The 13,928-nt window shown below is 31.2% G+C and overlaps 1 protein-coding gene across 1 annotated transcript; it reads right to left on the reverse strand.

The window, feature by feature from the left end:
- On the reverse strand, positions 1-10,479 carry LOC146935965 (isoliquiritigenin 2'-O-methyltransferase-like). The gene is made up of 4 exons (XM_085750966.1): positions 10,019-10,479; positions 1,363-1,676; positions 434-498; positions 1-310 (listed from the first exon to the last, which is right to left on the reverse strand). Exons 1-4 carry the CDS (start codon positions 10,456-10,458, stop codon positions 17-19), a joined length of 1,113 nt encoding a protein of 370 aa, XP_085607092.1. The 5' UTR covers positions 10,459-10,479; the 3' UTR covers positions 1-16.
- Between the last annotated feature and the right edge of the window lie 3,449 nt (positions 10,480-13,928).

Genomic DNA, 13,928 nt, shown 5'->3' on the forward strand with positions numbered 1-13,928 from the left:
AAAAAAAGTTGCTTTTTTATTTAGAAAATTCCATCACTCCTAGGGCAGAGAAGGCAAGACAAACAACCTTAAAACTGGAAAATCCAGAACATTTGCATAACTTTTCAAATTCTTTCTCTGTTCTTTCAACACCACCATCCAAGAACATGAGGTTATCAAAGCTAGTTATCATCTTATCTTCTTTTGTATGCTGAATTTCTTGAGGCATTATGAAGTCCACAACAATCACTTTTCCATGTTGTGGCAAAGCTTTGTAGCACTTAGTTAGAACTTTCAAACAGTTTTCATCAGACCAGTTGTGCAATATTGCCTGAAATCATTAACCAACCACAATGAAAATGTTATTGTTACTCAATTGTATATATGGTTTGATGAACGCATTTAATTTTATGTCATACTAATATAAATGTGGTATGATAAAGTCTTGACTAACCTTCAATAGTATGGCATCACCTGTTGGGACACTTTTAAACATGTCTCCTTCAACTTGCTCAATCCCTTTATAGAATCGATAATTCACTCATTAGTGACAAACATGATATACATATTAAAGACATTAGGGTGGAGGATGTAGGTAATCATATATTTTTTTTGTCCCCCATGTCTCCCTCAGAAAAAAGTTAAAATATATGTTTAATGTCAATAAAATTTAGAGGGGATACTTGACCACAAAAAAAAATTTAGAGGGGATGAATAGCTCATTTAGTTGAACTAAGAGATTAAGAAGTTAAAAAAGTTTAGGGTTTCAAATCCCGACAAGAAAGAAAATACTAATATAATAATTATCATAATCTCAGTAAAATCCACCATTTCTTTAATTTAATCTATATAAATTTTATTTTATTTGACAGCATAGGATAGGGGTTGATCGGAGGTGCCAACTTAGTTGTGATGTCCGCGCTCCCCTTGATGCTATCCCACTCTCTTAGCTTATCAAAAAAAATTCTTATTGTATTTGAGTTCTTATTTTGATTTTTATGTGTAAAATAGTTTAACGACAAAACTCACACGCTAATTAAGAGAAAAAGGGGTATTGTAAAATAGTCGCACTTACATGATAATTATTTTTCTTTTATAAGGACTAAAAACCCTCATATTTTTTGTAATAGTTAATAAATGCAGGCACTAAAATTGAATAAAATTTCATGTAGGGACTAAACTTAAAAATCATGGTTTTAGTGGAACTTAAAGTATATTTAACCTTAGAAAAAATAACATATTAGTAAAAAATAGTATTAAATAATAAAGTTAGACAAGAAAAGAGAAACATTTCAGTAGTTTTATCAATTTTTCACTAGAGAGAAATTGACAAGAAACATATAACTTGAATCCTCAAATGCATATTTATGGAAAGTGATATACCTGGATAAATTGGAGCATGTTGTATCACTTGGGGCAAATCAAAATTAATGCCCTTTATAGAAGGATACTTAGAGATTATCATATTCAAACTTTGCCCAATTCCTCCTCCAACATCAACCAATATTGATATTCCTTCAAATCCTTTGTATTTTTCTAATATCTTCTTCATTTCAATTGTGCAAATATCAGCCATTGCTTTGTTAAACACATGATTCCAAGCTGGGTCAGATTGTATGCCTTGATAAACTGGCATTCCATGAACTTTCATGTATAGTCCATTGTCACGGTCTGAAAGTACCTCCTTAAAATTGTTGCTGACAAACATGAAACATAACTTGGTCAAATTTTTTATCGTTAAATTTGTTAGTGGAAGAGGAAAACTAATTAGTTTTGTGTTGTTGTTCGCAATTGCAATTGCAGTCACAATTCATATTAATTTCGAAATTCTTCTCCATAAATGTAGAAATTTGTCTACAATTTTCTCCAACATCAACTGTTGGAGAAAACTTATCAAATGTAGCAATCACAACTGCACCATTTACGAGTGCGTGAACCAGACAAGTAGTGTCAAAACTCGAAGTTTGAACTGATCTTGTAAAAAGGATGGGTGGATCAAACTTGAGTAGAGATTTTTACTGTAGTTGTTTAGCCTAGAGGTTTTTTTTTTTGTTTTGATCTTAGAAGTCAAAACATTATTTTTAGGGTTAATTATGTTTTTGGTCCCTACAAAATTGCGACCTTGTAAGTTTAGTCCTTACTTAATTTTAATAGCATTTTTAATCCCTACAAAAAAAAATTTACTTATAATTTTAGTCCCTCCTAAAATAAATTTTGTTTAATTATCCTTAAACTCTTAAATTTTTTAACGATTCTTTTTATACAAGTTTAGAACACTATGAAAGGTTCATTTACTAAAATCTATAATTTTTTAACATGAAATAAATTAAATATGAATTTTTTAAAATGACAAAAGTTTAAGATATAAGTAACAAAAATATGGACGTAGAAATCAAATTTTTGTGATATTTTTTTCGGAGGACCTTTTAATAACGTTCTTAACACGCCTGTAAAAAATTGTTGAAAAACTTAAGAGTTTAAGCATAAATTAAACAAATTTGGATTGAGTAAGGACTAATATTGAGTGCAGAAATTTTTTGTAGGGATTAAAAATGCTATTAAAATTAAGTAAGGACTAAACTTATAAGGTCGCAATTTTGTAGGGACCAAAAACATAATTAACCCTTATTTTTAAGTAGTAAAGTAATAAAAAAAAATTGATACAAGTAGCATAGTAATATCCTTTGGAGGTATTCAAGGGCTGTTATGTCTAGTACATCGGGTTTATGTTTGATTTATTTAAATAATTAGCGTCAATTTAAGTAAGGGCTTTAAGCCTCAAAATTTTAGAAAAAAAAAAGTTATTTAAAAAATTAATTTAGTTATAAGTATTATATTATAGATAATTATTGTAACCAAAAAAAAAATATTATAGATAATTATAGACATTTGCATAGCTTAACTGATTACCAAAAATGTCTCAATTACTCTTGGTCATGAATACAAATTTTTTTCTTCACAAAATTGATTTTACATAAATATTTTGTTAATTTTTTTTAAAGGCCACATTAAAATTTTTGCTTTAGGCCTCTTAATCTGTTGGTCCGGTCCTGATTTTAAGTTCTTGTATTTAATTAAAATAACCAAGTTTTTGTACCAAAAGAAAATAAAATAACCAAGTTTGATTGAAAATTTAAGGAATTGATCCTGAGAAATTCATGAATAGTTTCACCTCATTTATACATCTCCAGTGAATACAACTACAATTTAAAGTCTTGATGAAAATGATGATGGAGGTGGCCTTCTGACATTTTTTATTTGCATCCTTATAAACAAAATTGCGGTTTGTCATAATTTATTGATTTCATGCATAAGGGTTTTGGAGCACCATTTTTGTATATTTTTGTATAATTTATTCCTTCCTTTAAAAAAAAACTTATATATTTTCTCCCGCCTTTTCTATAAAAAGCAATTTACTTTTTAAGTTTATTGAATAACTAACGTATACATCTTATAATATAGACCAAATATAGCCTCTTCAAAAAAAAATATAGACCAAATATATTTATTATTTAGTAAACCTGAAAAGTTAATTATGTCTCGTATAAAAGACGAGAGGGAGTATAATACACGAGTTTAACAAATAGACACCGATAATGTAATTTTTTTACAAAATCATATTATCATATCTTAATCTTAGTATGGTACCTGGTTTTTTTTACGAGCTATGATACCTTTTTTTAAAAACAATATCTTTGTAGTAAAATATGAAAAAATGAATGTATTTTTTTTTCTTTCTATTTTACTAGTCCACAGTCATTAATCATGTATTTTTTTGAAAAATCATTTAACTTAAAAATAATATAAATTTTGACGAGAGAATTGTTTGTGGTAAAGCTAAGAAACATCAAATTACATGCCACTCGGTGGTATTTTATGATTTGATTGAGAAGGAAAAATGTAATTCACAGCATAGTAGAAAACGAACAAGGAGAGACATAAGACATGAAATATGCTACAACAATCAAAATCGAAGGGTGAATGCTAGCGACAAAACCAATGAGCTATATCAATACTTAAAGAGACACTAAATACAACTAGAAAACATAGAATTATGGACTACATTATAGAAAGACAAAAATGTGACTAATTGATAAGTGCTAAAAAGTGTTAATTTCATGTTATATTTTAAGCACTTTTTGTTACTTGTTCTGCAAGTTATTGTAGGAAAAGCCGAGAAATAAGCGTTAAATGCCTTATTACGCTTTATATATCTTACTCTATCCTTTTGTGCAGGAATTAGCCTCAAGACACTGATCAAAGACCAAAAATCATGAAAAAGTGCAAATTAGCAAAAGCTGGTTTTGAAGAATTCGCTATTAGCGTATTCCACGCTATTAGCGAAATTGGGCCAGAGAGGTACGCCATTAGCGTACCTGGAGCGAAGCAGAATCTGGGTTTGAAGAAATGCGCTATTAGCGTGAATTACGCTATTAGCGTAAAAGCTCCAGAAGACTACGCTATTAGCGTACCAAGGGTGAAGAACAGGGTCAAGGACCAACGTGGCACACTGCAATTGGCCAGAACTTAGGCCGACCAACCACGCTAATAGCGTATATTTCGCTATTAGCGTAGGTGTAAAAAACTCAGCCCTTTAAAATAGAAGTTTAGCCTCACTCAAGTGGCCCACTTGCTATTTATGTAAGATATTTATGTAAGATATTATTAGATATTATGTTAGATATTATTTTAGATATTTTGGGCTAGATATATTATATATATTAGAAGTTCATTAGAGATATAGTTCATATTAGTCTTAGTAACTTAGTTAGTTTTTCATAGCTTTTCTCTTAGTTTTCATTGTAATATCTTAGAGAGAAAATAGGGTAGATCATATGAAGTGAGAGTGATTTTGGAAGTTGGATCCTTATTCCTTTGTTGAGACATCACAAGTGTAATGGTTCCTTCCTTTTCAATCCATCCTTGCAAGGCTTCCATGATGATGTGTAGCTAAACACTCTTTGTTGGGATGAGAGGTACTTGATTCTTGCTAACATGTAATCTTTTGATCTTGCAAAATATGATTCTAGCAATTTATATTCAATATTGTTGTTATTCTTGTGTTAATGCTTTCAATGAGATTCAAGATGATTTGGACACAAACTCTTGAATCTAGAGCTAGAGTAGCAATATATCTTAGGTTATATCATTCTTGACAAGTTTGTTAATCTTGTGATAATCACCATAATCAAGAGTTAAATGCTTTCGGATACTTAATCAGGCTGGACACGGTCGATTAGGTTATTCGATCGACTTTGTTATCGTTTAAGGGATTTGGACACGAATGTTTAAACGATACCTTAGAATTAATTATATCGCTTTGGACACGAAGGATAGTTTAGAATTGATTGTGATAATGTTGTTTATAAAGCTAGAATTCGTATGGATCATTAGTTTACGTGTGACGCTTGGTTAAGGAACGCTACTCCTAACAAGTTTCAATCCTTATTAATCTCATCTTTTACTTTTTGCATTTAGTTAACATAGTTGTAAATTCAAACAAACAATCACCCTTTTTACTTAGAATGATATTTGATGTTGAAATATCCGTGATGTCGCACTAATCCCTGTGGAGACGATACAAATACTTATCTTGTTTTTGATGCAAAACTACTTTCATCAAAATGGCGCCGCTGCCGGGGATTGGTGTTTAGATATCATAGATAGAACGATTGATTTATTGTTTTAAGTATTCGTACATATTCCGTAAATATTTTTCTTTACTTAATAGTTGTTACCACTAACCCCTCTTTGATAAACAAAGAAAAGTTTCTTGTTAGTTGTTTCCATTTCAGATCATCACCTAGACAAAATCATGGCTGATCATGGTTATAACAACTTCTACACTCCACCCGAGTATGAACCATATCAACAGCATCAGCAATATCCTTTTGAAGATGAACGAATGACCAATGTGGAAAATACTTTGAATATCTTCATGCAACAATCCATGATAAACATGCAAAATACCAACCAAAGATTGAGGAATTTATCAATTCAGTTGGAGATGATTCAAGCTAAAATCATGGATAATCAAGTCAACATTCAATCCACTCATGACGGAGAGATTGTTGGAGAAGGTGTTGTTGAACTTGAGGAAGATGCAATAGTAGAGGAATGTGGTCCACCACATGAAATCGAACTTCCTCAAGAAAGGTCATTTACTGAAGAGGACAAAACTGTTGATAGTGGAGAAGTCATAGAGCTGGTAGAGAGAAAGGAACGGTTACTTAGCAAGGAAGAAACATTTGAACAAAAGGGGAAGAAAGTGAGCAAGGCTGAAATTGACCGGGTCATTGATAAAATTTGTACCTTGTTCAAAACCAAGATAGGGAGGTTATGGACTCCACATCATCTGTACTTAAAGTTCATGGAATTCCTCCCACAGAGAAGGAACACAAAGGATGATGTGTTGTCCGTCTCATTTTGGCCACCCTAACGAAAAAGGCGTCGAGCTAACGACGTTAAACAAGCGCTTGTTGGGAGGCAACCCAATTCATTTACTGTTTTAATGCATAATAAGTCTAGGAGTCATGTGTATGCATCAAATCATCCAAAAACAGAAGTTAAACAGAGAGCAGAATTCTGAACTGTCCTAACTCGCAACTGCCAGTAAAACAGCTCGCATCTGCGAGTAAACTGGTCATTGACCATGTTGACTACCAATTCACTCGCAACTGCGAGTAAATCTGCTCGCAACTGCGAGTTAGTGCAGTTCTGACTGTTTGCTTCTGCTGTTTGCTCATTTTAGCACATTGACTTAAATTTTGTTTTATTAGTACTTTGTTTTATGTTGAATAATGTGTTAACACTTTTGGCTGATTAAGTATTTCATTTTGTTTTATCATGGAAGCTTCATTTGTATCACTCTTGCTTAATTTCAAATCGCAGATGATTGATAATGATTCATAGTTGTGATTAAAGCACAAAGCCAAGGTACAAGTTTCCAGTTTTTCTAGGTTTTTACTCAAATATGGAACGAGTACTTTGTGCAAATTTCATTTCATTTAGTTCTTTACAATAATTTATTTGTTTGTGAACCACGTAGTACTAGCCTAAAAGTGAGGAAACCTCAAATGTTTGTACATATGCAAGGAGACCGGTTTTCATTGTTTAACTCGGTTGTTTTATGTTAAATCCAATAATTGTTTTAAATTGTGTGAAGGCATGGAAGTGATCAAGGCACATTTTTGTTAATGAGTGAAACATACTTGACCACAAATAGCCTACCTTGTGAGAAGAGCGAGTATTTGCTAACCCACTTGAGCCAAATGAATCGGAGTCATCAATTATGAACTATCAATTCATAAGCACAATGCTTGATGAATTTGCCTTTTAACTTTTCAATATCCAGTTCATTTTTGACGCACTTTGAGACTCTGATATGTTTTTAATTGTTGAACCCTAAACCTTCAATGTTTATTTGTCCCTTTTGCCTTAGAGTAAGGGAACATTCAAATAGGGTGTATTTTGATTCAAGTTGGGGAGAGAAGGTAGATGTAAATCTTTTGTCAAGTACAATGGTGTAATTTTATCTTTGATCAAGACAACATGGTGTTGTAAATACAAAAAGAAAAGAAAACAATGTGTACATGAAAAGAAAAATAGAAAAAGAGAAAAAGAAAGAAAAATCCAAAAAGAGAATAAGTTGTCAAGGTCAAAGTGTATCTCATGTGAACACCAAGGGTTTGTAATAATTGGTAGGGAAGATTGTGGACTTTAATGGTTGATACAAGGAATGTTCCTAGTTGTTAGGCTTTTTGATTTCAATTGCCCCACATATGACATTTCTTTTGTAGCCAAGCCAAGTTATAACCCTCAAAGACCTTTTGATCCATGTTTTTATACCTTTTGAAATGATATTTGGATGGACACATAACTTGATTGGAATGTTAACTTGATTGCCGGATGTGTGTTCATAATCCTCATTCATTTGATTTCAATTGTTTATCTACTTTCATAGATGTGTGTTAGGTGTGGTTCGTAAGTAAATATATTATTGTTTTGAAATATTTGACATGAACTTTGTACTTAGGACTCAACTCATGTTGGTAGTAGAATTTTAGATTAGTTGGAAACTTAGACTTGCCCGCGCATTCACTTTTAAATCATTCATCTGAAAATATTTTCAAAGCCTTTTGTACTTGTGTCTTGTTATTAACTTGTTTGATTTTCAATCTTTTGTTTGAGGACAAACAAAGAGTTAAGTTGGGGAGAGTTTGATAAGTGCTAAAAAGTGTTAATTTCATGTTATATTTTAAGCACTTTTTGTTACTTGTTCTGCAAGTTATTGTAGGAAAAGCCGAGAAATAAGCGTTAAATGCCTTATTACGCTTTATATATCTTACTCTATCCTTTTGTGCAGGAATTAGCCTCAAGACACTGATCAAAGACCAAAAATCATGAAAAAGTGCAAATTAGCAAAAGCTGGTTTTGAAGAATTCGCTATTAGCGTATTCCACGCTATTAGCGAAATTGGGCCAGAGAGGTACGCCATTAGCGTACCTGGAGCGAAGCAGAATCTGGGTTTGAAGAAATGCGCTATTAGCGTGAATTACGCTATTAGCGTAAAAGCTCCAGAAGACTACGCTATTAGCGTACCAAGGGTGAAGAACAGGGTCAAGGACCAACGTGGCACACTGCAATTGGCCAGAACTTAGGCCGACCAACCACGCTAATAGCGTATATTTCGCTATTAGCGTAGGTGTAAAAAACTCAGCCCTTTAAAATAGAAGTTTAGCCTCACTCAAGTGGCCCACTTGCTATTTATGTAAGATATTTATGTAAGATATTATTAGATATTATGTTAGATATTATTTTAGATATTTTGGGCTAGATATATTATATATATTAGAAGTTCATTAGAGATATAGTTCATGTTAGTCTTAGTAACTTAGTTAGTTTTTCATAGCTTTTCTCTTAGTTTTCATTGTAATATCTTAGAGAGAAAATAGGGTAGATCATATGAAGTGAGAGTGATTTTGGAAGTTGGATCCTTATTCCTTTGTTGAGACATCACAAGTGTAATGGTTCCTTCCTTTTCAATCCATCCTTGCAAGGCTTCCATGATGATGTGTAGCTAAACACTCTTTGTTGGGATGAGAGGTACTTGATTCTTGCTAACATGTAATCTTTTGATCTTGCAAAATATGATTCTAGCAATTTATATTCAATATTGTTGTTATTCTTGTGTTAATGCTTTCAATGAGATTCAAGATGATTTGGACACAAACTCTTGAATCTAGAGCTAGAGTAGCAATATATCTTAGGTTATATCATTCTTGACAAGTTTGTTAATCTTGTGATAATCACCATAATCAAGAGTTAAATGCTTTCGGATACTTAATCAGGCTGGACACGGTCGATTAGGTTATTCGATCGACTTTGTTATCGTTTAAGGGATTTGGACACGAATGTTTAAACGATACCTTAGAATTAATTATATCGCTTTGGACACGAAGGATAGTTTAGAATTGATTGTGATAATGTTGTTTATAAAGCTAGAATTCGTATGGATCATTAGTTTACGTGTGACGCTTGGTTAAGGAACGCTACTCCTAACAAGTTTCAATCCTTATTAATCTCATCTTTTACTTTTTGCATTTAGTTAACATAGTTGTAAATTCAAACAAACAATCACCCTTTTTACTTAGAATGATATTTGATGTTGAAATATCCGTGATGTCGCACTAATCCATGTGGAGACGATACAAATACTTATCTTGTTTTTGATGCAAAACTACTTTCATCACTAATTTATTTATTACTACCGAAAAAATTGAGACAAATATTTTTTTGTCCAAAATTGTGGCAAAATTTCATATATTATCTTTAACTTTTTTTTAATTTCAATTTTTTAACACTAAAAAGAGAATATGGTTCATCTTTACAAAAATTATATTAAAAAAAATCGAAGAGCTTATAGATATAGATATACTTTTTTTACTCAACAAATATAGATAGATAAATCCTTCAAAAAAGTAAAAAATAGATAGATAGAATATAATAGATAAATAGATTGTATAGATAAATTACTTACAATGCATCCACGAGCTTTTGATGACTCATAAATGTTGAGAACAAAGCAACAGAACCATTCTTCTCATCATTGACAAAGTATTTACCAACCAATGACAATTCATAAACTCTTTCAATCACACCTTCTTCATTTGTTCTTGTAGAGCAAATAAGAAGAGAGTGACTTGCAAGCAGACACAACATTCGATCAAGCCTTCGAGGTAATTGAGGATGTTGTGTTGTTTGTAGCTGTGAAGCAACATAGGATGCTGAAACACCTTGTGGACTTGCCTTTGATATAATATCAAATAGGTTTAATTCAATGGCAGATTTTAACACAGAAGTATAAATCATTGGACCACAACAAAGAAGCATAGCAGAGAGACATGCATCATCATCTTCTTCTACTTCAAAAGGTGAACATTTTGGAAGAACATGAATATCTTCAGAAATAGATCCCATGTTTTGGTTTCTTTTAATTTGAGTTTTCTATGCACTTTGGTAACATGCATATGGTATAGCATTTATATCATATATGTATTGATCTTATTGGTGAAATTTATGAACCATGTTTTATATGTTTGTCTTTAAGTGTGTGATGATGTTGATTGTTTTAACGTATTGTACATCATTAGAGATTGACAAAAAAATGAATGTGACTGCAATATACAATGTGTTGTGAAATTATTGGTGTATGTGCTTTTCTTTGAGCACTACATATGGTAAGTTTATTACTAAAGTTAAGTTTATATGAGATGACATTGAAGATGTCAAACAATTTTTTAAAAGATGCTCCGGCCGGCTTGAAGTGCACACAAATATACATATATGTTAATTGTCAACAAAAATAAATAAAAACTAACTTAAATTGGTAGAGGTTGTATCCTCGTGAGTTTACCTCAGATGGTAGGAATACTGCATATTATATGCAGGAGCTGCGGTTCGAACCCCAGACACTCCACTTCTCCATATTTTGTGTGAGCTCTAACCACTAAACTACTTAAAAAAAATGGTAGAGTTTGTAAGGGGACCCTTCTTAACCAAGTAATATGGTAGAGTTTGTAAGGGGACCCTTCTTAACCAAGTAATTAGAGGCTGATATTTTGATTTATATCGGACTTTTTTTTTTAGCAAATGGGGTGGAGATGTATGCAACTTTCTAAAGTCGATTCAAATAAGAAGGAAAAATTACAAAAGTTGAAGGACATAAAGTCTAACCCATTAAAAGCAAAAAAAAACAAGAAAAACAAAACAGTCCAACGGACAGGATCATAGAACTCAATCAAAAACAAATTAGTACACACCACACACAATTCAGCGCACCCGCGTACGGGCACAAAATCAAATTGCAAAAAATGAGATACATAGTTCACGAGCATTAGACCAGATCTTCAAAGCGGGAAGTGGATCCAATCGCCAACATGATAACTAAAATAATCCACACACATCAACTATTTATTGTGATGAACAACAACAAATTAACTCATCATTAAAAGTTAGATTGTAAGGTAAGAAATGCCATCTTTTTTATCATGGCCGTCTAACATATTTTGAGGCCTAAACTGAATAGATACCTGGTGCCTTCATAAATTTGGCAATATAAATTTATATTTTTTTTCCAGCATTATCTTTTAGGTTGATATAAACATTATTGTATCAATACACTAATGGAGAGGGGGACCAATATAAGAAGCAAATGGTTTGATAATATAGAGTGCACTATGCTTTGGTGTGGTGTTTGTAAGTACGTGTGAGAGCAATAACTAGCTCTAAATAAATCAAACATATAACTCATGGGATCGAAACCTACAAGATGCTCTCCACTACTTCGGAAAGCATATACCTTTATTTGAAAAGTCACAAAAAAAAAAAATTGTAAAATAAAATAAAATACACACCTTATTTTAAAATCAATAATGTTTGATAGACACTCTTTTCACTCTACCACCAATAGACACAAGCTGATGTGGGTTTTAATAAAAAAATTTAAAAATAAAACATAACAAAAGAAGAGAAATGATTAAACCAAATTGTGTTCCTCACCGTAGCTATGTTATCCTTGGTTTGTTATGTTGATTGAAACACGGGGAAAGGATTGATGTTTTTTAGTATTATGTTTAGTTGTAATATAGATCAATTTTCAATAATAGAAAATGATGTGTCAGTTCCCATGAACATGGCTTAGTTGGTAAAGATATTGAGATATCCAATGATGAGATTTGAATTTTAAATTTCTCTCTTATTCATCTTTAGAGATAAATTTATAGCCGTTGTACTACTTGGAAAAAAAATGATGTGTCAATAAAGAAAGTTAAGATTAGATAACTGCAATTAAATTCGGGTTGGAAAGTAGTGTGAATCAATTTTATAAAAAAGCTAATAACTTCAATTTTGTTCTTGTTTGATTCTTCCATTTTTTTAATATTTCTTTTTGTTGTTCGGTTGGTTCATGAAAATATTTGTGTGCCAATATCTTGTCTCATCTTTAGTTTCAAATGTTTGTATATAAATATAAGGGATAAATGTGTTTATGGTCCCTATAAAATTGGGACTTTTTAAGTTTAGTCCTTACTTAATTTTAATAAGTTTTTTAATCCTTATAAAAAAATTATGCACTCAGTTGTAGTCCCTACTAAATTCAAATATGTTTAGTTATGCTTAAACTTTTAAGTATTTGAACAATTTTTTGGAGACGTGTAAAAAACATTACTAAAAGTTCATCCGTAAAAATTATCTCAAAATTTGATTTCTACGTCCAAATTTTTTTGGCTTTTATCTTGAAATTTTGTCGTTTGAAAAAATTTATATTTAATTCATTTCATGTTAAAAAATTCTAAGTTTTAGTAAATAAACCTTTTGTAATGTTCTAAACTTGTCTCAGAAAAATCGTTCCAAAAATTTCAGAGTTTAAGGATAATTAAACAAACTTTCTTTTAGCAGGGACTAAAATTACATGTAAATATTTTTTATAGGGATTAAAAAAACTATTAAAATTAAGTAAGGACTAAATTTAAAAATTTCCAATTTTATAGGGACTAAAAACATATTTAACCCTAAATATAAATGGTGAAAATATAAAAAATAACTAAGTGAAAATAAAGTGAGATTTTTAGTTTGAGAAAGCATTTCTAATGGTGCTGAAAATGCATGTTAATGAATGATGACTTTATAATGGATGAAAGTATCAAGAAAATCATTAAAAATTTACCTATTCATTATAATTTGTGAGTTTTACACTAATACTATAACATATGCCACTTAACAACAAGGTAAACCTTTCGACCTTATTGGCAAGTGGCTCAATTCATTGGAAAGGGGCTACCTCCCTAAGCTTCTAATACTATAGTTTGAGTTTTACTAATACTATATTCATTGTAGGTTAGTCTTCCTCTTAATTTTTTTTTTTTTTTTTCATTTTATGTATGTGATTTTTACTAATATTGTCCATGAGTTTAGTCGATAGGTGTTGGATTTTAAAAGGGATTTTTCAAAATTTTAATCCTCTTAGCAAAATAAATTCCGATGAACGGATATTGATTAAATTATTAATCACAAATCAAACAACAACTTGAAAAGATTATGTGTTTACTTCAAAGAGTGAGTGATCACAAGTACTACTTGATGACATCACCTATACTCAGTCCATACGAACAACTTCCTTCACTCATAATGCTAGTTGCTAAGAGAGAAGGGCCAAAAACATATTTAACCTTAAAATAATTGGGATCCACTAACTGCCACATCAGCATTCCGTTAGAGAATTAACAGCAGTGACTAATTTTGATAACGGGGATAAAATGTGAGGATTTTAAAAACATTTAATGAAATGTAGGACTATTCTTCAAAGGGGCTCAAAATGTAAGGACTAAAAACATATTTAACCCTTTTTTTTATTAAGTTTTAAAAAAAAAAAAATCACACATCACATTGTT

This window comes from Medicago sativa, chromosome 3 (genome assembly GCF_051527215.1).
Source record: "Medicago sativa cultivar Bolivia chromosome 3, Bolivia_mono, whole genome shotgun sequence".
Classification (NCBI taxonomy): domain Eukaryota; kingdom Viridiplantae; phylum Streptophyta; class Magnoliopsida; order Fabales; family Fabaceae; genus Medicago; species Medicago sativa.